Raw genomic sequence first — 26,295 nt, 5'->3', positions numbered from 1 at the left:
GTTTGGGCGTTCTACTAGAGCGTCTCAATGGTGGAGTAACGGGTGGTGGTGATTGAGTTAAGTCACCATCATCCCCACCAATAGAGCTCTTATCATTTTCGGAGCTAGCACCACTCTCCGAATCATCTCCATCACTTTGATCCTCACCGTCAATTGGCAATTCAATAGTTCCCGAACTCCCACTAGAACCTGTATTCACATCAACAAACTTATCAAGCATAACCGGACTATGATTAGAATTAACCGTTACCTTGGTGCCATACAACGAGCTTTCATCAAAAGTGACATCTCTACTACGAATCACCTTCCCCGCCTCATTGTCCCAACACCTATAACCCATGTCATCCAATCCATACCCGATAAAAGTACATTTTTTTGATTTAGCTTCAAGCTTGTCTTTGTCAATGTCTTTGGTTTTCACATACACATTACAACCGAAAACCCTTAAGTGAGCCAAACTCACCTTTTTACCGGTCCACTCTTCCTCAGGAATTCAAAACTCTAACGGTGTTGAGGGTCCCCTGTTAATCAAATAAGCTGCCGTATTCACAGCATCTGCCCAAAACATCTTGGGTAGACCCGCATGTAACCGCATACTCCTAGCACGCTCATTAAGCGTACGGTTCATGCGTTCGGCAACCCCATTGTGCTGTGGTGTTTCTGAAACAGTTTTCAACATACGAATACCACGTTCCGCACAATAGTCTTTAAATTCTTTACTGCTGTATTCACCTCCATTGTCAGATTTCAAGCACTTAACTTTCAAGTTAGTCTCATTTTCAACAGCAGCTCTCCACACTTTAAAAGTAGAAAACACATCAGATTTAACTTTGAGAAAGTAAACCCATACCTTTCTTGTGGAGTCATCAATGAAGGTGACATAGTAGCGGGAACCACCATGCAACTCAACCGTTGTAGGTCCATAAACATCGGAATGAACAAGTTCAAGCTTCTCCTTCTTTGGCGCAATTCCCGATTTCCCGAATGATACCTTCTTTTGTTTCCCCATAGTACATGGCTCACAAAACCCGATATCCACTTTCTTCAAATCCGGAATCTTCCCATTTGAAACTAGCAACTTCATCCCCTTCTCACTCATATGCCCTAATCTTCGGTGCCATAGAGTAGAATCGGCCCCTACATTACTCGTCACATTAACCTCATCATCATCGAATACCTCGACCATGTATAAAGTTCCCCTTTTATGTCCCGATGCCACGACTTGACCATCCTTTTGAACACGCCACTTGCGATCACCGAAGGTAGTATGATTACCTTCTTCATTCAATTGACCTATAGAGATAAGCTTCCTTTTCAAATCCGGAATATACCTCACATCTTTCAAAGTCCAATTGGAACCATTGGATGTCTTCAATGTCACATCTCCAATGCCTCTTATGTCTAAGCGTTTGTCATCCGCCAATCTCACCTTCCCCCGATATGCCTTAAAATTCTTCATCATCTCCTTACTAGGATTAGCATGGAATGATGCGCCTGAATCCATGATCCAAGCTTCAACCGAATTTTCAACACAACACACCAAAGCGTCATCCGTATCCTCGGAAGTGAAGTTCACCCTAGCTTTATCCACCTTTGGATTCTTACATTGAGTGCTAAAGTGACCCTTTTGATTGCAATTCCAACAAACCGCAGATTCTCGGTCCTTAGAGTTAAACCTCTTTTTGAATTTCTTACCCTTCTTCGTACCCTTATCGTTCTTCCTGCCCCTGTCGGTATTTAAGAGCGACCCCGATGATTCCCCGGAATTCCTCCTACGAGTCTCTTCCCCTAGAATCAAATCCTTGATCCCCTCTAGCTTGAGCTTAGTGGTTCCTGTGGAACTACTAACTGCAGTAACTGTACCCGACCAACTTTCAGGCAAAGACGAAAGCAAAATTAGTGCCTGAAGTTCATCATCAAACACAATCTCCACCGAGGCCAATCTTGTAATGAGATTGTTAAAATCATTGATATGATCTGCAGCACACGCACCTTCTTTCATCTTTTGGTTGAACAATTGACGCATGAGAAAAACCTTATTAGCAGCATTAGGTTTTTCATACATGTTTGTAAGTGCCTTTAAACACCCAAACGTAGTCTTCTCGTTAATAACGTTGTAAGCAACGTTTTTTGCAAGAGACATCCTAACCGCCCCTAAAGCTTGGCGATCTAGGAGATCCCAATCTTCTTGTTTAACGCTATCATGCTTCTTCTCTTCAAGTGGTAAGTGTAATTTTTTCTGATACAAATAGTCTTCTATTTGCATCTTCCAAAATCCAAAATCTTTTCCATCGAACCGATCAATCCTAAACTTTCCTTCGTCCGCCATCGTGCCCAATACGAAACGTTGTGCTCTGATACCAGTTGTTAGGTATTTATGGACCCAACAACGATCACCAATCTAAAGATTGTGATCCCACAAACGACAAACGGACAGAATAACAACAAGAAAAGTAAAAGACACAAGAATTTACGTGGTTATATGCAATCGGTATGATTGCTTTAGTCCACAGGCAACAAGAGAGCTTTTTTATTGATTTTTCGTACATAGGGTTTACAGAAAACAATGGGTATATTTATAGTACTAATCAAAATTAGGAAACAATCTAATAACTTGCTGGCTACGCACGATGTCGCGTTTTGCGACACTTTGTCGCGTTCCGCGACAAACTACACCAAAACGCGTTAAGTAAGACCAAAACGCGATAGCCATCGAGTCCAGATCCCTGCCTCATTCGTCGCGTCCCAGCTACTCATGTCGCGTTCCATTATGTCGTGTATCGCGACAGACCACTTCCAAACGCGACCAGTTACCAGTTTCTTCATTTTGATCTTCTTTGCACATCCAACAATGGCTATTTCTCTAACCTATTTTTAGATCAAATTGCATAAAGTTGTCAATTTAGAAAGGAAAATACATACTAAGTTTTTGAAGTGGTGAATCATATCATTGTTATTTTTGGTTCACCATTCATCTTTTATTGAATTGAATTGGGATTTTTTCACATATGCTTTTCCATTTATATACCATTCGTGGTAGTCAAATCAGTTTTATTAGTGTTAGACTAATGCATGGACATACATTTACGTTCACAGGATCATTTGATTACAATGAGACGACAATGTCCCCATTATCTTACCCAGTGTCACACAAAAATCCTCATGGAAGTGGTACTGAATTGTGTGTGCGCAGGCTCGATTCTGGCCTAATTGAGTTGACTCCTAACAAGAACACAATTCTTCACCTTGCATCCGAGTGGGGGGATGTGGATTATGTAAAAGAAATTCTAAAAAATCATACTTGTTTGTTATACCGTCGCAATTCTGAAGGGGAGACAGCGGCTTATGTTGCTGCCAGAGAGGGACACGTGGATATTCTTGCAATTATGATTAATTATTATTTCAAACTACAAACAGAAAGCATTGAACAGTTTGTTACAAGGGGCATGGATAAACATACCGCGTTACATATCGCGATACAAAATCATCATGTTGGAGTAGTATTTTGGTTAATACAAGAAATTCCCCTGCTAATAAATTGTGTCAATGATTTTTGTGAGATCCCACATGTTCTTGCTGCCGAAAGAGGATTTGATCATATTTTACAGAAAGTCTTTCCTGAGTGTAACCAACGAGATTTTACAACATCAAATGGCAAAACAACTTTACATGCAGCAGCCATTTATGGATCACCAGGTAATTTTTCCTTACGAAATTACGTTGCACGTATTTTAAATATTGTATAATGTTTGCATTAACTATCTAACTTAGTTATGAAATTACCAAGAGCGTAAAACTGAAATTTGCTTATTATTAATATAATCTAAGGTATTCCTTTAGATTAGCACCAAAAACATCTTTCATACACACCTAACCTAATGACGTCATTGAACCCGACTCAACCATCCGCTCATTCTACATCTTAATTAAGGATCTATATTGGATTTTATGTCAGGTTGTATTAGGACTGTGGTAAATCATTCAAGAGATCTACTTTACAAGCAAGACAAGCGTGGTTGGACGCCATTGTTTTATGCTATCTACCACAATAATTCATCAGCAACAACCGCTCTACTAGATGCAGACTGCTCCATCGGGTACCAAATGTTGGTAGAAGATGACATATCTACTTCTCACATTTACTTTGCAGCTAGCCAAGGTCATTGTGAAACAATGAAAATTCTTATATCCAAATGTCCTGGATGCTTAGAGGTCACTTATGCCAATGGAAGAGACATTCTTCATTATGCTATTGAAAACAAGAAACTTGAAGTGATCAAATTCATGTTTAGTTGCGAGTTATTTACTCGCCTTATCAACAAAAGAGATGGTGATGGGAATACTCCTATTCATTTATTTATGAGATCTGAGATTGAGATGATGGAAGCCATCATGGATTCTAGGGTTAACATTAATGCCCTCAACAATGAAAATCTCACTCCTTTAGATGTGGCATCCTCGGACGATAAAAGAGAAAGATTGTTGAAGGTAATACTTTCCCCAAGTCAAGAAAATATTTCGTTTTTAGACTGATACAATTCAACCAAATTATGCAGGGTATAGGTAATGTTAGAGGCATAGGTAATCAAACAAGAGTCTTGTTTCCTACAGTATACATTCGTTTCCGCGTTGATGAAGAATCACGACAAAGAAAAAAAGAGGAACAAAAAGAAATAGAACTGAAAGGGAAAGAATATGAAAAGGAATTTGAACCATATTTTAAGGTTTTAGAAAATCTAGTTTTAGTGACTACTCTTATAACAACAGCAACCTTTGCAGTTGTTTTTGCAGTGCCAGGTGGTTTTGATGGCAATGAAGGTTCGAATCAAGGCATGCCCATTCTACTTAGAAAATCAGCATACAAAGCATTTGTCGTCACTAATACTATTGCTTTCTCTTGCTCTTGCTCTTGCACTGTTTTGATAGGATATATCTGGATGTTAATCTATAGTGGGAGTTATAAACAAATCGATGTGAACGAAATTCTTCGGAAGAAGATTAGAGAGAGAACGTTCGTCATGTACATTCTTACAGGGTTTGCTTTGGTAACAATGGCTATTGCATTTGTGACAGGGATGTATGTTGTGCTAACACCATCCTTAAGTTTTGCAACTTCCTTGTGTGTGATGAGCTTATTTATTATGGTATTTATGTCTGTATTTCCTAGAAAAGTTATAAGGATTGTAAATTATGAAAGACTAAGGTATGTTTAGGAAAGTATTATGCAGAATTATGTTTTTTATAGAGTGGTGGTTGGTGCAATGGTATATTTTGTTTGGCAAGAAAGGAATTATAGGTTGTTCAAAGACGAGAGAAGATCCTCACAGATATGAGTTATTTCAGATGAATTAACCGACATGAATTATCTGAGAGAGTGCAAAATTATTGAAGATGCTGACTTCAAAAGTCAAATACAACAATGAAGCGGTCAAAGTTGCAAACTTATGGGGTGTGAAATGGGCAAACATGAGATTTTATTATTTTTTCTAATTGTAGCGCGTTAGGTTGATTTGTTTTCTCTATCTGTCTGGTTTGGTTTATTAGTCGTTTGAGCTACTTGTATTCTGTTTTGGGCACCTGTGCCTTTTGTTTGTTATTTGTTTCTTGAGATATATATAATTGTTTGGCAAAAAAATATATTATGTCTCATCGATTGTATGTACTAGAACTAGATTAAAGCGTCGATGGAGTGTAATTTGTTTTAGTAATGTAAAAGGTAAGATTTTATGTCCTTACTTTTACCCTATATATGGGAATATGAGTTAGGTTGTTTTATTGATTTGGTCAGTTTTATTGACCTTACCAAATCGATCATATTATTCAAAATCATGTTATACATCCTTTTAAAAGATGATGAATTATTAAGCCTACATTTACTAGATTATTATTTTATAAGTGGTAATAAGTATTTGTGTCATCGCATCGATTAAAAAGAAAAATATTCTCTAGAAAATAACTTTTAATGGTCAAAATCAAATAAATGTGTTTTTATTTTGTAAATTTTTTTTTTTTTTTTTTTTTTTTTTTTTTTTTTTGCAGGAGATGACTATGACTGAATAAGTAGAATGACGGACTACCACCTCAGCACCACGTATTATCTCTAAATCTCACAATACTAACATAAAATCCTTTGAATGTGGAATCAGTTGTGAATATGAGTAAATATAAAACTATATACTGTATTATCTTTTATATTTCTCATAACACAAGAATTAAACACCCTCCACACTCACTCTCTCTCTCTCTCTCTCTCTCTCTCTCTCTCTCTCTCTCTCTCCTCTCGATCTCTCTAGTTCTGTTTGTTAAGAATTCAGTAGTGGACCCTAACAAGAACATGTGATTTACAATAATCACATAACCCACATACAACAAACGAATAAGCAATACGATAAATAAAGCATAAACGACACAGGGATTTAACGTGGTTATATCCCAACTCCAAACACGGAGAAGGGTTTACTCCACGGGCGCAAACCAGAGATCTTTTTCTATATTTTTCGTGCACACTATTACAGGTTACAATGAGGGTATTTATAGTGCAAATAACAAAACATGGAAAGATCTAGATTACTTGCTGAATACGAACATTGTCGTGTTTCGCGACACTTTGTCGCGTATCGCGACAAACCACATTCAAACGCGACAGAACAGCTTCAAACGCGACACCTTCAGACATCCACTTCTGTCTCATTTCGGTACACTTTATCACTTTCCAGTCCTGTCGCGTTTTGCGACAAACATCACTGAAACACGATAAACATCACTGGAACACGATAAACATCACCCGAACACGATAACTGCAGCTCATTCGTTTTGATCTTCTTTGCACCCAACAATTCTCAAACTTAAAGGAGAACAAAACCCAACCTTAACATGTACTCGATCAACACTTCGACTCTTGAACGTACCCGTCTATACTGCCAAGAAAACTTCTTGGGACACGCACACTCTAACCAACAAGTTAGCAGCTTTCGATAAAGAGCACTTCAACTACACTTGTCAAAACGTAATCAACTTCACCTTTTACTTGTGTTAAACACCCACAACAACTCTAGATCACCCGATTATGGAAGTCCATTTGAACAACGTCGAATAAACACCCGGGACACGCCGCACTTTCACGCCATGGGAAGGAAAACTTTCGACACTCAAATAGCTGAGTAATAATCTGATCTTCGTTGCTAGCTTGGGTCATCTCTCGATTTCTGCGCCACCATTGAAGTGTGCGAGACTTCAATCACAGGATTTTAAACAGGAGACAAAACCGCCTCAACTCATCACTCTAGACACGCCCAATCCTGTCACCGACATGTCAATGATCACCCTCATACAAAATTTCCGTCTATCACTGATTTTCCTTCTCAGCAATCAGAAAATCTGACAAACGCCCTTGTAGACTATTCATCAAGGCTCTAGTGAGAACGCAGTCACAACCTCGAAAACTACACTTTCAACTTTCCGCTTTCACGCTGGTACACTGATCCTCATAGCTATGAATTTCACGAACCCATCTTTTCAATCTCAAGCACGCTCCCACTGTACGAGTAAGAAACAATAAACCGCTGCTACCCGAGAAGAATCTGTTTCGTACCACCCGATCAGTTGCAAATTTCTTTGCCATTGGAGAGTAAAACAAGTACCCGAGTATCTAGTCGGAATCGACGCACTAACACTGTGAAAATTAGAGAAAAATATCGCACAACCATCTCTACAACTCCCACTAGTCGTCCAACTCCCACTTACCCGATACTTCCGTCAGTTCCCAAACTTACTTTGAGTTCCCGACACTCTCAACAATATCTTGAAAGCTTTAAGTTCCAGGACTTACAAGATTATCCACTCCGTCAATCACCTAAGAACTCCTAATTGGTAACCCCGAAAGAAAAAGCTCGTTTGTTGAACCAAACATCACCCAAAACCCTGAGCACTGGTCGAATGCGTTCTATCCGACACCCTTCGTCAACCAATCTTCTTAGTGAGAGAAGCTCTAACCTGCCTGCATATTCCACACACTTTGGAATATCCAACCAAAACCTTTGGTCCTCCCTTTTCAAAACCGCAAGCATAAAACTTCCCCGATAACTCCCACTGTCGATAATAACCCGGATGTAATCGCGTCATAACCACCCTCGTGAGCCTCTGTAACAAACCAACATCCCACAATATCCAGCTTGTATCGCCCGAAGTTTCCGAGACTAAACTATCTCGTACTCGCGTCATTAAAACCCGAAAAGTTCATCCTGAAAACTGCCCAGATTCGAAAAATCGTATCTCAAATTTCAACGGTTCGATCGGCCTCAAAATTTTATAGCCACTGGATCTATGAGTCCTTTACATACAGTAAAATTTTCAAGGCGATCCAACGGTTAACGAAACCGTTATGAATTTTCTTTTGCAGCTGCGCATGAACATCCGAATTTTGCTCAATCGTTCCTTCGTACGGGATAACGCGGAACAAGAACCCGATCCGTCACCCGGATCTTTCAGAAAATCTCTACGTGTATCTTCTGCAACCAAACCCTATCGAACTGACCCCTTAGACTCCGTAACCCTTCGCGAATAAATCACCATCACGATGTAACCAGCGTCACGTTTACATCATAACCCGCCAGAATCAGACCAACCCTGGTGTGATCAACTTCATGGATACATAGACATACCTCAAGTTCACCGCGATCAACTAAGTCTCTAGATCTCGACACAGATTGCAAGACACACACAACCCTAGATCTATCGTTTCTTCTTTTGATGATACCCGAATCACCAACAATCGTATACCTGCTTTTAATTCGCCATTGTGCCAGATCTTCAAACCTTTAACTCTTGATACCACTTGTTAGGAATTCAGTAGTGGACCCTAACAAAAACATGTGATTTACAATAATCACATAATCCACATACAACAAACGAATAAGCAATACGATAAATAAAGCATAAACGACACAGGGATTTAACGTGGTTATATCCCAACTCCAAACACGAAGAAGAGTTTACTCCACGGGCGCAAACCAGAGATCTTTTTCTATATTTTTCGTGCACACTATTACAGGTTACAATGAGGGTATTTATAATGCAAATAACAAAACATGGAAAGATCTAGATTACTTGCTGAATACGAACATTGTCGTGTTTCGCGACACTTTGTCGCGTATCGCGACAAACCACATTCAAACGCGACAGAACAGCTTCAAACGCGACACCTTCAGACATCCACTTCTGCCACATCTGTCTCGTTTCGGTACACTTTATCACTTTCCAGTCCTGTCGCGTTTTGCGACAAACATCACTGAAACACGATAAACATCACTGGAACACGATAAACATCACCCGAACACGATAACTGCAGCTCATTCGTTTCGATCTTCTTTGCACCCAGCACTGTTCTAGGGTTTCCTTTATTCTTAGTGTTCATCATATTGTTGAACATTTTAGAGTTTGTGAGTGATAATCTGTATTCTGTATTTGTTTCTGAAGACTTATTAGAGTTATGGTTTTGTTTTAATCTCTTGTTCATATCTTCTGTTGAATCCAAGGTTATTTGGATTATTAACTTATATAAAATCATTGTCATGGACGATTAAACTGTATGCCTTACTCTATGTATCTTACTGTTTTACAAATTGTAAAATTGTTCTGTATACGATTCTTGATTCAAGTTTACATATTACCATATTGGTATGGCTCAAGCGTTATACCTTAGTAAATTCTGTTGGTTATACATGACATGTCTACTTATCATTAAACAAGTATTTTTCCTTGCAAGGCTATGATAAGTGTTAAGCAACATGTCTACAGAATGCAGAGGGCGCATGGGGATGCTCATTTAGGTTTAGACCACTTGATCGTGCAGTTTCACCCAATTTGCAGGTAGTCATGGACATATCTATGTGCAATTTAGCTAAAAGCTCAAAGTGATTTAGGTGCTTATCTTGAAGCATCCGGCGTCAATTGTGGTTCCTTTTTCTTCACATGCCTACTTGCTTGTCTTGATGATGCTTGGCAGGTAGTAACTACTACATTAATCATATTTAACAATCAGTGTTGTAGTTTTTCATGTATGATGTGGCATTCATTCTACTGTTTGTGTCACAATCTAATTGTTGGTTCGTATTGTAAGTAAATTGTATATTGAATGGGTAAGTCAAGCTTTTGAATTTTCATGCTTACTAATTGATATGTTGATGTATCTGCAGTATACAGACTGTAGGTATGTTGTGTTATTTATATACTACTAAATTTTTGAAAATTCATTTTTTGAGAAGCAATCGGGTAAAAGTTGTATCTCTGTTGCTTTGTTGAGTTTTCAGATCTCATCTCAATGGCATGAGGCCGGTTAAATCAAGGTTTTGACCCAACAAACTATCACTGTATATTTAATTGCATGATTTAGCTATAGTTCTTATTACAAACCACCTAGGTGTTTTTATCTTGTCTGTACTACAGTAAGTTTTGGATATTTACTACACTCAGCTAAGTGTTTTTGTTTCTTTTAAACTGCCCTATTAATGGTATATAAGAATATATATTATTCAACAAACCTTAAAAAATAATCGAAATGTTAAATTAAGAAAACAATAACATCAAAATTAACCAAATTATAAGCATTCTAAATGAAACCATACATACGTATAAAACTCAAATAAAAAATCACTAACAGGCCGGGTGCATTTAAAAATTCGTTTCTCAATTTATATTGTAAAATATATGATTTATTTTTAAATATTAAGGCACCTACTATACTAGGAATTGCTTGTAACATGGTTTAGTAATATACCTGGTCACGCGATTATTATTAAACTTTTTAACTTTTTAAGCAAAGTATCTATGAAAAATCTTTTAAATTAAATTGATAAACAATTGCTGATTCCAAAACTGTGATTTGGTTTTCCACTCCTTTTCCAGTATATATAACACCTTTCATATCAACTCTTTATTTTAAATTTAAACACTCTCTTAATGAATCTCTTTGTTCATCAAAACACCAACTTGAATTCACATTTCTTGTCTAGATAAACTAACCTGTTACCCACCGGCCTACACCATTATATTGCTTGTCACAAAGTCTTCCCATAACAACTCATATTACATTCCACTTTGTGATCACTGATCAGCATTTCATGGGGGCTTATCTCGCCAGGTGGTGTCTAAGAAAGGGAAACAACATCACGTTTTACTACCCGTTAAGTCCTGCGGATGTTAAGAAGGTCAGGGGAATTTATGATAAAGCTGCTCATTCATATCTACCACTGTCATATGCATCGTATCTGGGATGTGAAAACATAGCGGAGGCCTTTATAAAATGTGCAAAACAAACCAATACGAATCTTCATACCGGTGAAACTGGGGATGGGGAACTTCAGAAGTTCTTGTGGCTCCGCAATGAATACGATCAAACAGCATTGGACGTTGCAATTGAAGAGAATCATGTTGAGATAGCAAAGCTACTGTTGGAGAATGCCTCTTTAGAGTGTTTGATTTCAGACAGGAATTATCTAGGACAACTTCCAGTTTCCATGTTATCTGACCCTGAGCATGATTTCTTCATTTTAAATATCTTAAAAAATGCCAGAAGAAAAGAGGTGTATCCACCAACATCAACAGTAATATCCATTGACAACCATCAACAACAAGGTACCAATATCCTAACTCATGTTTGGACAACTTATTTTTTAAACTTTTTTTTTTTTTTAATTTTGATAAGGTTACAAGGAGTTAACCTTATCAAACAACTTTAAGACCATGGTAACCAATATTCAAACACAAGTTGCCAACCAAACAACTCTAAGACCATCCTTCGACATTGGTTAAACACACTAAACAATAATAAATGATAACCAATATTCAAACACAAGTGTTCACATTACATGACTGAATCATAATGAGTATTAAACAATAGAACTCGGAATTACATGCACCAACAGTAATGGTTCAATGTTTAGTGTAGTTTCAATTATTGTATGCAAGTCAAGTTGATCGTAGGATCATGCCTACGAAAGCGTCTACTTAAATTGTAACATTTGCCATTTTTAGATTGCTTCAATTTTAATTTATTCTTAGAAAAAATAAAGGACTAACTAAAGAATGAAGAAAAAGTAATGAAAAAATTGATAGTCAATGTAAACGACTAATAATAAGAATAAAACTTATGAAATAAAGAACTACCAGCATAAATACAAAGTATAAAAGACTAAACAATTTTTTTTAAAATAACCACGGGGACCATCAAAATAATTTTCTCTACAATTAAATATTTAGAAGTAATAATACCAAACTTGACAAGTACTATCCCCATCAAGACAAATCACACTTAGGAATAACATTACTAACTTACAGCAAGCTTTCGATAAGTCAATAAATCAAAAAAGTTTTTGCTTAGGTGTTATTTTGTAATTAAATTGAAATATATATATATATATATATATATATATATATATATATATATATATATATATATATATATATATATATATATATATATATATATATATGAATTACATTTAATACTAATAAATATAGATAAGATAGCCGTAGTAAAATCTGAACAAATAGATAATTTTTTAAGGAAAATATATTATGTCTCTTTATATATACACATATATAAATATTACAATTACAATTACAATTAATTATTGTTATTATTATATAAATAAAATATTAAAACAAATATTTAACGAAACAAAGAGGTATAAAAGCAATTCACGTTATTCATGAAGGTGTAAAGGCAATTACGAATTGAGAGTATTATTTTTGGTATATATCTATAAATTAATATTGTAATAGCATAATATCAAAATTAATATGTACGGAAACAAAATCCACTAATTTTTTTTAACGGATTTATCATTTTGTTCGCCGCGAGTTACGTTCCACCGCCATCAGAGCATTTATTTTTAGCAATAAATATGAAAGTGATTTGAAGTTACACTTTAACTCCTTAAAATATCTATGAACACGCAAATAAAACTATTATAATATTAATTATAAACGACGACTCCCCGAGTACCATTATTTTGCTGAAATGACTAATAATTTTTCTAAAATTAAATTCGCTGGTTACACTTTCATTCAAAAAATAATTATATATAATAATTCTAAAATAATATAACTTAGAATTTAAACTAACGTTACGTTCCATGACAAATTTTCAATATACTCATATTTTCTATAAATATTACGTAGTATATAATTTATATATAATTAAAAAGATATTAATGGTGAGAAAAAAAGTTGTAGACATTAATTAACACCACCCAAAATCACTTTTAAAATGTGTCAACACCGCGAGCTCTTAAACTCAAAAGAACTTTTAAATTTGTAAACACCACGAATTCTTAAACTCAAAAGAACTTTTAAAATTTGTCAACACGACGGGCTCTTAAACTCAAAAGAATTTATAAAATTTGTCAACAACAAGGGGTCTTAAATAATTCTTATGATTTTCCTATTTTTTAGTATTACTATTTACATACCAATATGAACTGCAATTTACATTTTTTTGTACGGGTTTTTACATACCCATGCAACGCACGGGCTTAAAAACCTAGTGTTTATATATATATATATATATATAATTAATTAATTAAAGGTTTTCCATTTATGTACCATCGATGGTCATCTATTTTATCATCATTAGACTAATCATCATGTACAAATATTTACATTCGCAGAATCATTGGATTACAATGAGATGATAATGTCGCCATTATCATTCCCAGTGTCACATAAACATGGTCATGGAAGTGATAACGACTTTTCTAAAATTAAATTCGCGAGTTACACTTTCATTCAAAAAATAATTATATATAATAATTCTAAAATAATATAACTTAGAATTTAAACTAACGTTACGTTCCATGACAAATTTTCAATGTACTCATATTTTATATAAATATTACGTAGTATATAATTTATATATAATTAAAAAGATATTAATGGTGAGAAAAAAAGTTGTAGACATTAATTAACACCACCCAAAATCACTTTTAAAATGTGTCAACACCGCGAGCTCTTAAACTCAAAAGAACTTTTAAATTTGTCAACACCACGAATTCTTAAATTCAAAAGAACTTTTAAAATTTGTCAACACGACGGACTCTTAAACTAAAAAGAATTTTTAAAATTTGTCAACAACAAGGTGTCTTAAATAAATCTTATAATTTTCCTATTTTTTAGTATTACTATTTACATACCAATATGAACTGCAATTTACATTTTTTTGCACGGATTTTTACATACCCATGCAACGCACGGGCTTAAAAACCTAGTGTGTATATATATATATATATATATATATATATATATATATATATATATATATATATATATATATATATATATATATATATATATATATATATATATATATATATATGGTCATAATCAAGAGGGGGCACTGTTTTGGGGAAGGGGGAAGTAAATTTTTTTTTTTTTCAATTTTTTTTTCCAACATTAAGAACACACGAAAATATGAACATTTAAAATAGACACTTTGTGATGAATGTTATTATTTTTGCGAGAAAACCCTCGAAAAAAAACTGATAACATGCATCATGCGTAATGTTATTCTTCGAGCATTTTTTTCATTAAATATGAAGTTTTTTTCAAGATTTAGCCCGATTTAGAGTTTAGAATTTTGGGTTTAATCCCAAAACCCTAAACTTTAACCCTAAACCCTAAACTCTAAACCGTCCGTGTTTAAAATTCAATCTAAACCCTAAACCCCAATTTCTAAACCCAAAACCCTAATTTCAAAACCCGAATACCTAATTTCTAAACTCCAATAGCTAAACCCTAATTTTTAACCCCTAATTTCTAAATCCTAATTTTTAAACCCTAAAAAAAGAACTCAGAAGCAAAACATTCATTGCAATGAATGTTATCATTTATTTTTTCGAGCGTTTTTCCGCCAAAATAATAACATTCATCACAAAGTGTCCTTTTTAAATGTTCATATTTAGATTTTTATGTGATGTTAATGCCTGGGAAAAAAAATTCAAAAATAACTGAAAAAATATTACTTTCCCCTTTTCTCCAAAAAACTGTTTCACTCTTGATTAAATCTCTCTTTCTCTCTCTCTCTCTCTCAACCTTTAATTTTATATTATATACATATATATATATATATATATATATATATATATATATATATATATATATATATATATATATATATATATATATATATATATATATATATATATATATATATAGTCATAATCAAGAGGGGGCACTGTTTTGGGGAAGGGGATGTAAATTTTTTTTTTTTTCAAATTTTTTTTTCCAACATTAAGAAAACACGAAAATATGAACATTTAAAATAAACACTTTGTGATGAATGTTATTATTTTTGCGAGAAAACCCTCGAAAAAAATTGATAACATGCATCATGCGTAATGTTATTCTTCGAGCATTTTTTCCATTAAATATGAAGTTTTTTTCAAGATTTAGCCCGACTTAGAGTTTAGAATTTTGGGTTTATTCCCAAAACCCTAAACTTTAAACCCTAAACCCTAAACTCTAAACCGTTCGTGTTTAAAATTCAATCTAAACCCTAAACCCCAATTTCTAAACCCAAAACCCTAATTTCAAAACCCGAATACCTAATTTCTAAACCCTAATAGCTAAACCCTAATTTTTAACCCCTAATTTCTAAATTCTAATTTTTAAATCCTAAAAAAAGAACTCAGAAGCAAAATATTCATTGCAATGAATGTTATCATTTATTTTTTCGAGCGTTTTTCCGCCAAAATAATAACATTCATCACAAAGTGTCCTTTTTAAATGTCATATTTAGATTTTTATGTGATGTTAATGCCTGGGAAAAAAAAATTCAAAAATAACTAAAAAAATATTACTTTCCCCTTTTCTCCAAAAAACTGTTTCACTCTTGATTAAATCTCTCTTTCTCTCTCTCAACCTTTAATTTTTTATTATATATATATATATATATATATATATATATATATATATATATATATATATATATATATATATATATATATATGGTCATAATCAAGAGGGGGCACTGTTTTGGGGAAGGGGGATGTAAATTTTTTTTTTTTTCAAATTTTTTTTTTCCAACATTAAGAACGCACGAAAATATGAACATTTAAAATAAACACTTTGTGATGAATGTTATTATTTTTGCGAGAAAACCCTCGAAAAAAAACTGATAACATGCATCATGCGTAATGTTATTCTTCGAGCATTTTTTCCATTAAATATGAAGATTTTTTCAAGATTTAGCCCGATTTTTAGTTTAGAATTTTGGGTTTATTCCCAAAACCCTAAACTTTAAACCCTAAACCCTAAACTCTAAACCGTTCGTGTTTAAAATTCAATCCAAACCCTAAACCCCAATTTCTAAACCCAAAACCCTAATTTCAAAACCCGAATACCTAATTTCTAAACCCTAATAGCTAAACCCTAATTTTTAACCCCTAATTTCTAAATTCTAATTTTTAAACCCAAAAAAAAGAACTTAGAAGCAAAACATTCATTGCAATGAATGTTACCATTTATTTTTTCGAGCGTTTTTCCGCCAAAATAATAACATTCATCACAAAGTGTCATTTTTAAATGTTCATATTTAGATTTTTATGCGATGTTAATGCCTGGAAAAAAATTTCGAAAATAACTAAAAAAATATTACTTTCCCCTTTTCTCCAAAAAACTGTTTCACTCTTGATTAAATCTCTCTCTCTCTCTCTCAACCTTTAATTTTATATTATATATATATATATATATATATATATATATATATATATATATATATATATACCCTATATAGTCAAAAGTTCAAACGAGAATCACAAAAATGGCGAGAACTGAGAGAACTTTTAATTTACAACGATTTTCACATGCGAGTAGATTGAAATTGTAACGACTCTGGTTTTCCAACGTTAATTAATAATTATTATTATTAATACTTGAGATTATACGAACGTATGTTATTACATTTACTTGTTGCCATGACTAACCGTACATGACTTTTGATTGCCCGAAACGTCTTTGTGACACGCGAAACTTTCACGAATAATATTTTTAGAATATTATTTACATTCATGATTAATCTTATTAATCATTTTAATTAATTATGACTACTAGTTAATTACTTGGGCTCTTGTTGGATTTATTTGTTAACTAATTGAACTTGGGCTTTTATTAGTGTTATGGACCTAAAGAGCCCACCCTACTCCTTTAATAGATTAAGTTAGCCCATTAAACATGTAAATAATAGTTTCAATTTTAATAAGATTAATTAAGTTAGTGGAAAGACTAGTCACATAACACTTACAACTAGTCCCCATACATGCAACCACAAGACAAAGATTTTGAGCCAATACATAAAGCAAGTTTGGTCTCCCCCTCCCCTCCCTCAAAAATCACGGCCAAAGGCCCTTGCCACCTCATCAATCCAAGTGAAATTCTTGCTTATAAATACTAGCCATTAGCTTCTCATTACAACACTTGATCATTTGGTTTTCACACACACACTTGTTCTTTCTTTCTTTCCTCTCTAGTTCTTCTTGTAAGTTTTCTTTTCCTTCTTCTTTTCCTTTTAATTTCTTGGTCATCATCATCATAATATGGAGATCAAAGTTCCTTGTAGCTTTGATCTTGTTTATATCTTGTTGATTCAAGCATGAATCCTTCAAGAACATTGAAGATTCAAGCTTTCTAGCTTTGAATCTTCACCAACTTTGTAGATTCATCTTTCTTTTACTTTTAATCTTATTATTTTGTGATAAAGATTCAAACTTTTGTTTGTAATCTTCATGCATCTTCAAGATCCAAGCTTTATGCTTCAAGATCTTCAAGAACACTTAAAGGTTCAAGCTTTCTAGCTTTGCAACCTTGTAACTTGTGTGAAATGGATCCAAGCTCTCTAGCTTAGGGTTCCATCACCTCTTTTGATTTGGATTGTGCTTATACTTGTTGAATTGATGAAAAGTGTAGCCTAATATTACTTTTATAATTCATGCATGTGTTGAATCTATGATCTTGATGCAACTTTGGTTCATCAAACTTCATACAACTCTTGAGTGAGTTGTGCTTCATATCATAGACTTACACTAGTGTTATGATGGTCAAATCTTGGTTAAGATGATGCAAACACATCAACGAGTTGTACACTTGAAGTTACATGCATCAAGGATGAGAACCGTGATAAGCATCGAGTACCAAGAAACCACCGGAACCTACTGTTTTCTGTTTCTGTTTTCTGTTTACTGTTTTCTGGATCAGACCCGAACACCTGGGCTACTGTAACTGTGATATTCAGTTAGCTCTTTTAGAGTAGATAATTTTTCGTTTAGGACTCGTCTTAATACGAGTTACGGTTTAGGATTTATGGCCCTCCGATCGTCACTATGTCCATTTAACGTTGTGCAGAAAATTCTGACCTACTGACCCTACTGTTTTAATGTTTCTGTGTCTGACCCGTACGACCTGGGCTACTGTAAAGATGATTTTCAGATATCTCTGTTCGAGTAGATAACTTTTCATTTAGGACTCGTATTAATCCGAGTTACGGTTTAGGATTTATGGCCCTCCGATCGTCACTATGTCCATTTAACGTTGTGCAGAAAATTCTGACCTACTCGCACTTAGACCGTCGCCACGGTCAAACGAAGACGAGTTTGCTTCTGTAATTTTTACCACAACTAAAGGACTCAGATGCGGAGCCATGGCCACTAGTCTCACCTTAATTCAGTAAGGGTAGAGGCCGTGGTGACTAACCGAAGTCAGCCTTTGTTTTAAACTACTTTCATAAACGAAACTTACTTTACGCCTTTTGTTGATGATGAATGATGATGACCTTTAAGACCTAATTTACATACATTCAAACCTATTGGGATGATTTACTGACTTAGTACTATTTGACTTAGGTTGAGGACCTTTTGGACAAACGAATTTGCTTACTTTCCGACTCGACTTTACCGCTACTTTATCATTGTGAGTTATAGCATCCCTTTTTACTTTAATTATTTTGGGACTGAGAATACATGCGCTTTTTACGTTTTACATAATAGGCACAAGTACTTAAACTTTATATATGTGTGGGTTATACAACGGCATAAACATTCCCTTTAGCTCGGTAACGTTTAGTCATTGGCTTTTGAACCGGTGAACGCGAATCTTAGATATGGATCCATAGAGTTTGACATCCCCACTCGGGCTAGTCGCGCTAGCATTTAACGGGTGATTAATACTTCGTAATCATACGCACTTGCCAAGTGTACTTTCAGGGGGTATAAACGTTAAGTTAGTTACCAAGTGCCCACGGTTAAGCATATACTTTTACATACTGTTTTGAAACGCTCTTTGTAGCATTGAAATCTCGTGGCCTACCTTACATTACTGTTATACTTAAACTATAGCTCACCAACCGTTGTGTTGACTTTTTAAGCATGTTTTTCTCAAGTGCCTAAGCTTGCTTCCGCTGTGTTACTAGACTTGCTGTAGACACCCGCTGCTCTAGAGATGTCAACTGCATGAAACACTTTATCTTGCATTCAAACTTAATACTTTTGAAACTATGATTTGTAACGACCTAAGGGTCACATACATTTATTCATGCTTGCTATTCGTAGAAGCAAACTGTTGGTGTAAAACATATGATGTCGATTATGACATCACCTTTTTATCGTGAATGCAACTTCTTTTGAAACAGCATATAGTACTTGACCTTGTAATGATCCTGTTGTTGATGATTCGTACACGATGGTTTTGTACGGGGCGTCACATTTGTTATCAGAGCCTTGGTTGTAGGGAATTAGGTTGCATTAGTGAGTCTAAGACCCGACCGAGTAGGATTCGCTAATCGGACTAATCTACAACTTGCTAGTTTACGTGCTTCTGTTGAACTTACTGCATGCTGTTGCTTACTTTTACTACTATATGACATATACTGCTACTTGCTTTCACCTCTGCATGATATTACTTGCTTCCGATTGCATGCTACTTCTGTACGATTTGCTGTTATTGCCATGCTATTTACTGTTATACATGATTTAAACTGTTGGCCTAATACGTGCTTGCTTTATGACTTACTGACATGGAAAATTTATTTTTCCTTGTTCAGATGTCGGATGTTCCACCTGCTATCATTTTGGGTAGTTCAGACTCGTCAGCCACCTCACCCACTGCTGCTGCCGACACACCGATCCCGTTACCCACCAGTGACCCCGGCGCTTCATCTTCCGGAGCTAGCAGCCATGCGCCTGCCCCAGTGGTTACTTCTAACGGAACCCAGGACCCTCCGGAGATTCCAGCTCCATCTGTCCCCGGACCCTCGGTGTCACAGTCCCGCTCCGGTGAGATTTTGATTCCCGCGGAATTCGGGGAAGGTCCGTTTCGTAACCGGTATCGCCATTGGTGTCGACGCGCCCCTGATGGACGTCTCATTCCGATCGGACCTGCTAGGTACAGACAGATGATAGCCGCCCAAGGAGGACCACCCGTGCCGTCACCACCGCATGATTCTGATGATTCTCCATCCGATGACTCATATACAGACGACTCGAGTGACGATGACTCCGACGAGGAGGACCCGGATGCACCTGTATAGCCACCCTCCACCCCGCCGAAGAAACGGCACCGCTTCGATGGCACTATTATTCCGGGGATCAACGGAGGACGAGCATTCACTGACGCATTTGGTCGGCGTCGTAGGGTTACTGCCCGTAAGCGGCTTGTGCCGTACCCTGCCGACCCACAAGTGCGTAAGGCACCCCGTTACGTACTGACCATTTCTGGAGCCGGAACATGTGCACCCCGTTATGTAATGTCTGCACCACCGGCACCACCTGCACTACCGGCACCACCCGCACCACCTGCACCGCCAACATCGCCTGCCCCACCATCTCCCACCGTCGAGGAATTGACAAGGGAGGTGGAGATCCTCCGAGCTCGAGTTGCTGAGCTTGAGGAGCAGATGTCCCATGTTATGTACATCCTTCACCCACCGTCACCGTAGGGCTTTTGTATTTAGATTTCATTATGTAACCTAGTGGTAGTTTTATGTATTACTTATGTAATGTACGAACTTATGCGGATGTATGAAACTTATTATTAATGAATGGAAACTTTGTGTTGTTTACTTTTAGCACAAGCGTTCTATTTACGCTACCGTATCATGGTTTTGTGGTACTTATATCTAATTGCGTTGCTTAATCAACATGTGTTGTGCGGTTTTCATGTTGGTTGTTATATACTATATTATTACATATTGCATGCTGAATTTTGACTTGGGTCAAAATTTTGTTTAGAACGTCATGGCTAACGGTCGATCCACACCTACTGCTGCTCAAATTGAAGAGATGATCCAGGAACGTGTAGCCGCAGCACTTGCGGGAATGCAACCACAAGTTCAAGTAGTTAATCCGCCCAACCGTGATGGGTGTACTTACAAGGAATTCCAGAGCTGTAAACCACATAACTTCAGCGGAACTGAGGGGCCTGTTGGTCTCACAAGATGGTTTGAAAAGCTTGAATCAGTATTAAGAGTCAGCAACTGTTCCGAGTCCAGCAAAACCAAATTTGCTTCCTGCACGTTATCCGATGGCGCCCTCACGTGGTGGAACACCATGGCACAGGCACAAGGTATTGATGAGGCGTATGCTACGCCATGGGAGGAGTTCAAAGCGGCTATGATTGATGAGTATTGTCCGAGAACCGAGATACAAAAGATGGAAATGGAGTTTATGCAATTGAAAGCTGTTGGCAACGATCTCGATGGTTACAATCGGAGATTTCTTGAGTTAGCTCTTATGTGTCCTACCATGGTCACCCCAGAATTCAAGCGTATGGAGAGATACTTTTGGGGACTCCCTAAGACCATCAAGGGTAATGTCACCTCGTCCAAGCCACCGAATGTTCCCGAAGCAATGCGCATGGCGCATACACTCATGAATCAGATTCTCATCGATGAACCGGAGAAGTCCAAGTCTGAAACGGGTAGTAGTGACAAGCGAAAGTGGGATAACAGTAAGGGGAGGACCTATGATCAAACCCCCGTTAAGAGACACAACAACGGTGGAAACCCCAACCCCGGCACAAGCTCCAACCCGAACTACAAAGGTACCCTACCGCAATGCAAGAGGTGTTACAAACACCACACTGGGTATTGTAATGTCATTTGTGAGAAGTGCCAACGGTCTGGGCATATAGGCTAGGATTGCAAGGTCACTACTTTGAATGCAAGAGCGAACCCCACCGGGCCGAAGAAGTGCTACGAATGCGGACAAACGGGCCATTTCAGAAATGCGTGCCCCAACAAAAGAAAAGACGGTGGACCACCGCGAGGTAGAGCTTTTAATGTTAATGCAAGGGATGCACGTGAGAACCCCGACTTGGTGACAGGTATATTCACTATCAACAATCTTTTAGCTTCTGTCCTATTTGATACTGGTGCCGATAGAAGTTATGTATGTAGACACTTTTGCGATAAGATAAATTGGTCGTTAGTTCCTTTAAAAGAAAGTATGCTTGTCGAGGTAGCCAACGGTAAACTTGAAAAGGTTGACCAAATTGGCCGAGGAGCTATTATTAGTATAGCTGGTGCGGATTTCGAAATTGACTTGATACCTATCAAACTGAGAAGTTTTGACGTGATCGTCGGTATGGATTGGTTGACCAAAGTAAGGGCCGATATTATTTGCGGAGATAAAGCCCTCCGTATACCACAAGGAGATGGCGAACCACTGGTTATTTATGGAGAGAGATGTACCTCGAAGCTGAACCTCATTAGTTGCGTGAAAGCACAAAAGATTATGAAGAAGGGACGTCTTGCCGTGCTAGCACATGTGAAAACGGTAGAAACCGAGGTGAAGAGTGTGAACGATGTTCGAATTGTGAACGAATTTTCCGATGTCTTCCCTGAAGAATTGCCTGGATTACCGCCGCCGAGAGCAGTAGAGTTTCAGATTGACTTAGTGCCAGGAGCTGCACCTGTAGCTCGCGCACCTTATCGACTCGCACCTTCAGAGATGCAAGAGTTACAAAGTCAACTACAAGAACTACTAGACCGAGGATTCATTCAACCAAGCTCTTCGCCGTGGGGCGCACCTGTTTTGTTTGTGAAGAAGAAGGATGGATCCTTCCGTATGTGTATCGACTACCGTGAACTCAATAAATTGACGATCAAGAATCGGTACCCACTCCCACGAATTGATGATCTTTTTGATCAGCTGCAAGGATCGAGCATTTACTCAAAGATCGATTTGCGATCCGGTTATCACCAATTGAGTGTGAAGGAAAGTGACGTAATGAAAACTACATTCAGAACCCGATATGGTCATTATGAATTTCTCGTTATGCCATTCGGTTTGACCAACGCACCTGCCGTATTTATGGACCTTATGAATCGTGTCTGCAAGCCGTACCTGGATAAGTTCGTTATCGTCTTCATAGATGATATCCTCATCTACTCCAAGAGCGAAGAAGAGCATGAGCAACATCTTCGATTAATGCTTGAACTCTTGAGACAAGAGCAACTTTATGCGAAATTCTCCAAGTGTGAATTTTGGTTGAAGGAAGTCCAATTTCTAGGTCATGTTGTGAGCGATCAGGGTATCAAGGTTGACTCCGCCAAGATTGAAGCTATCAGCAAGTGGGAGACCCCCACTACTCCGACTCACATCCGCCAATTTTTAGGTCTCGCCGGTTACTACCGAAGATTTATAGAAGGATTCTCTCTGATTGCGCGTCCTTTGACCGCGCTGACTCATAAGGGAAAGAAGTTCATTTGGGAACCCGCACACGAATCAGCATTTCAAACCTTGAAGAAGAAGTTAACCTCCGCGCCTATTTTATCACTCCCTGAAGGCAGTGACGACTTTGTTGTTTATTGCGATGCATCGAAGAATGGTTTTGGTTGCGTATTGATGCAAAGATCAAAGGTTATTGCCTATGCATCCCGACAATTGAAGATTCACGAGCGGAACTACACAACTCACGATCTCGAACTTGGAGCCGTTGTCTTTACGCTCAAATTATGGAGACACTATCTATATGGAACTAAGAGTACTATCTTCACCGATCACAAGAGTCTTCAACACATCTTCGATCAGAAGCAACTGAATATGAGATAGCGTCGATGGATCGAGACGCTGAATGACTATGATTGTGAACTTCGTTATCACCCTGGAAAGGCCAATGTTGTAGCCGACACTCTGAGCCGAAAGGAGAGGATGGCACTTCTTCGTGTCCGAGCCCTGAACATCACCATTCAATCGAACCTCAACAGCCAGATCCGAGCAGCCCAAGATGAGGCTCTCAAAGAGGAGAATATATCTCATGAACATTTGAACATTCTTGTTTCTCGATTCGAAGTTAGGGATACTGGACTCCGATGTTATGCCGGAAGAATTTGGGTACCTCGTTATGGAGATCTACGAAACCTTATATTAGATGAAGCATACAAGTCGAGATATTCGATTCACCCCGGAGCGGGCAAAATGTACCACGATCTCGAAGAACAGTATTGGTGGCCGAATCTTAAGAAAGACGTTGCAACCTATGTTGGTAAGTGTTTAACTTGCTCGAAAGTTAAAGCCGAGCATCAGAGGCCCTCTGGATTGCTTCAACAACCGGAAATCCCACAATGGAAGTGGGAAAGGATCACAATGGATTTCATCACCAAGCTACCAAAGACGGTGGGCGGATACGATACCATTTGGGTTATTGTTGACCGCCTTACTAAATCCGCACACTTCCTAGCCATGAAGGAAACGGATACGATGGAGAGACTTGCTCAACTATACATCAAAGAGGTTGTATCTCGTCATGGTGTACCTCTATCGATCATCTCAGATCGCGATCCCCGTTTTGCTTCTAGATTTTGGCGTTCTTTGCAAGAAGCCATGGGAACCCGTCTCGACATGAGTACTGCCTATCACCCGCAGACCGATGGGCAAAGTGAACGTATGATTCAGACCTTGGAAGACATGTTGCGTGCATATGTCATTGACTTCGGAAAGGCTTGGGAAAGGCATTTGCCGCTAGCCGAATTCTCTTACAACAACAGTTATCACTCGAGTATTAATGCCGCACCTTTTGAAGCGTTGTATGTAACATCCCGCCTTTTTCCGTCAACTTTTCCGTTTAACTATTTAAGTTCCGTTAGATGTTTATAACACATCTCGTTAATATGCGTTTGAATTATCTTGTTAGGTAATTCCCGCACCCGATTTAAGTTGAGGGACCAATCTTGCCAAATGTTGAAACTTGTGACTAGGTCAAAGAGTCAAACTCTCATTCTATCCATTCATTCATCTCTTCCAATTTCTTAATACTTCAACTTTTCCTCTCAACTTCAAGAACAAAGATTCATCATCCAAAACCGAGCTAGTGGTCTTCTTGCCAAACAAAATACATATTTGAACTCCTCGTGATCTCCTCTTCGATTTCATACCGGTTTCATCAATTTTGGGTAACTTTCTAAATCACTAATCTTTGTGTTCTTGAGATTTTTAAGTTATAAGTTTGTTAATTAGTATCTATGGCTCAAGTCTAGTTTGTTTATGTGTTTTGTATGCTCGTTTTTGATATTTTGGAGTAACTAGTTCATATGGAAAGTTAACATGCTTAATCTTGAGTTTTAAGTGTTCATGTGTTGTTAGATGCTAAGACTTCATGTTTTAATCTTGTTCCTAGTGTTACTAGCTTCATTATGATGTAAAGATTGATCAAAGAAACCTCTTAAACTTGATTATGAAATTTGGTAACTTTTGGTTAGGGTTTCATGAACTAGGAATGGATTTTGAAGCATTAAATGACATGAAGTGTTAATTATAAGTGTTAGGTTGTGTTGTATGCTTAATTACCTTCGAAACGGCATATTGTTCATGTCTTTTGGTTACCGAATCATTAAATAGCATTTATGACTTATATGCATTGAATGAGGGTCACTAAATGCGGTTTTTGGTTGTTGTATGCGAAAGTTTGATTGATGATAAGTGCATAGTTGTGTTCCTCGTCAAAATACCTTTCCGGTGATATAAAATACATGTCTTGAATGTTTGCGGGTTGTAATTTGTGTTGGTTTATGTTTGGACTCGTGCACTTAGGAGTTTCAGCAACCAGGTCTGGAAACAAGCCAAGACGCCGTCCCAATACCCAGGATGACGTCCTGACTTTCAAACCTAGACGCCGTCTAGGGGTCCAAGACGCCGTCTTGCCCTTCAAAGTGGGACGCCGTCTAGGCCTTTTGGGACGCCGTCCCATAAGCCTAAAGTGGGCTGTTTTGGTTGTCATTTAACGAAAAATGTTTGGGACGTTCTAGACCTCCGT

General features: G+C 37.1%; 1 protein-coding gene across 1 annotated transcript; it reads left to right on the top strand.

The window, feature by feature from the left end:
* The first annotated feature begins 3,068 nt into the window (after positions 1–3,068).
* On the top strand, positions 3,069–5,696 carry LOC139855334 (uncharacterized). The gene is made up of 3 exons (XM_071844560.1): positions 3,069–3,696; positions 3,956–4,488; positions 4,557–5,696. The coding sequence occupies exons 1-3, from the start codon at positions 3,069–3,071 to the stop codon at positions 5,211–5,213; spliced, it is 1,818 nt and encodes a 605-aa protein (XP_071700661.1). The 3' UTR covers positions 5,214–5,696.
* Positions 5,697–26,295: the final 20,599 nt, after the last annotated feature.

Source organism: Rutidosis leptorrhynchoides, chromosome 6 (assembly GCF_046630445.1).
Source record: "Rutidosis leptorrhynchoides isolate AG116_Rl617_1_P2 chromosome 6, CSIRO_AGI_Rlap_v1, whole genome shotgun sequence".
In the NCBI taxonomy this organism is placed as follows: domain Eukaryota; kingdom Viridiplantae; phylum Streptophyta; class Magnoliopsida; order Asterales; family Asteraceae; genus Rutidosis; species Rutidosis leptorrhynchoides.
Note: the sequence above shows the minus strand (reverse complement) of the source record. Positions and strands in the feature narration are given on the sequence as shown.

Excerpts from the sequence above, each read along its gene's own strand:
- LOC139855334 (XM_071844560.1), top strand. The coding sequence starts at position 3,069 with ATGCATGGACATACATTTACGTTCACAGGATCATTTGATTACAATGAG. Across the intron at positions 3,697-3,955 it reads AGCCATTTATGGATCACCAG|GTTGTATTAGGACTGTGGTA; the intron begins GTAATTTTTCCT and ends ATTTTATGTCAG. Across the intron at positions 4,489-4,556 it reads AAAGAGAAAGATTGTTGAAG|GGTATAGGTAATGTTAGAGG; the intron begins GTAATACTTTCC and ends CAAATTATGCAG.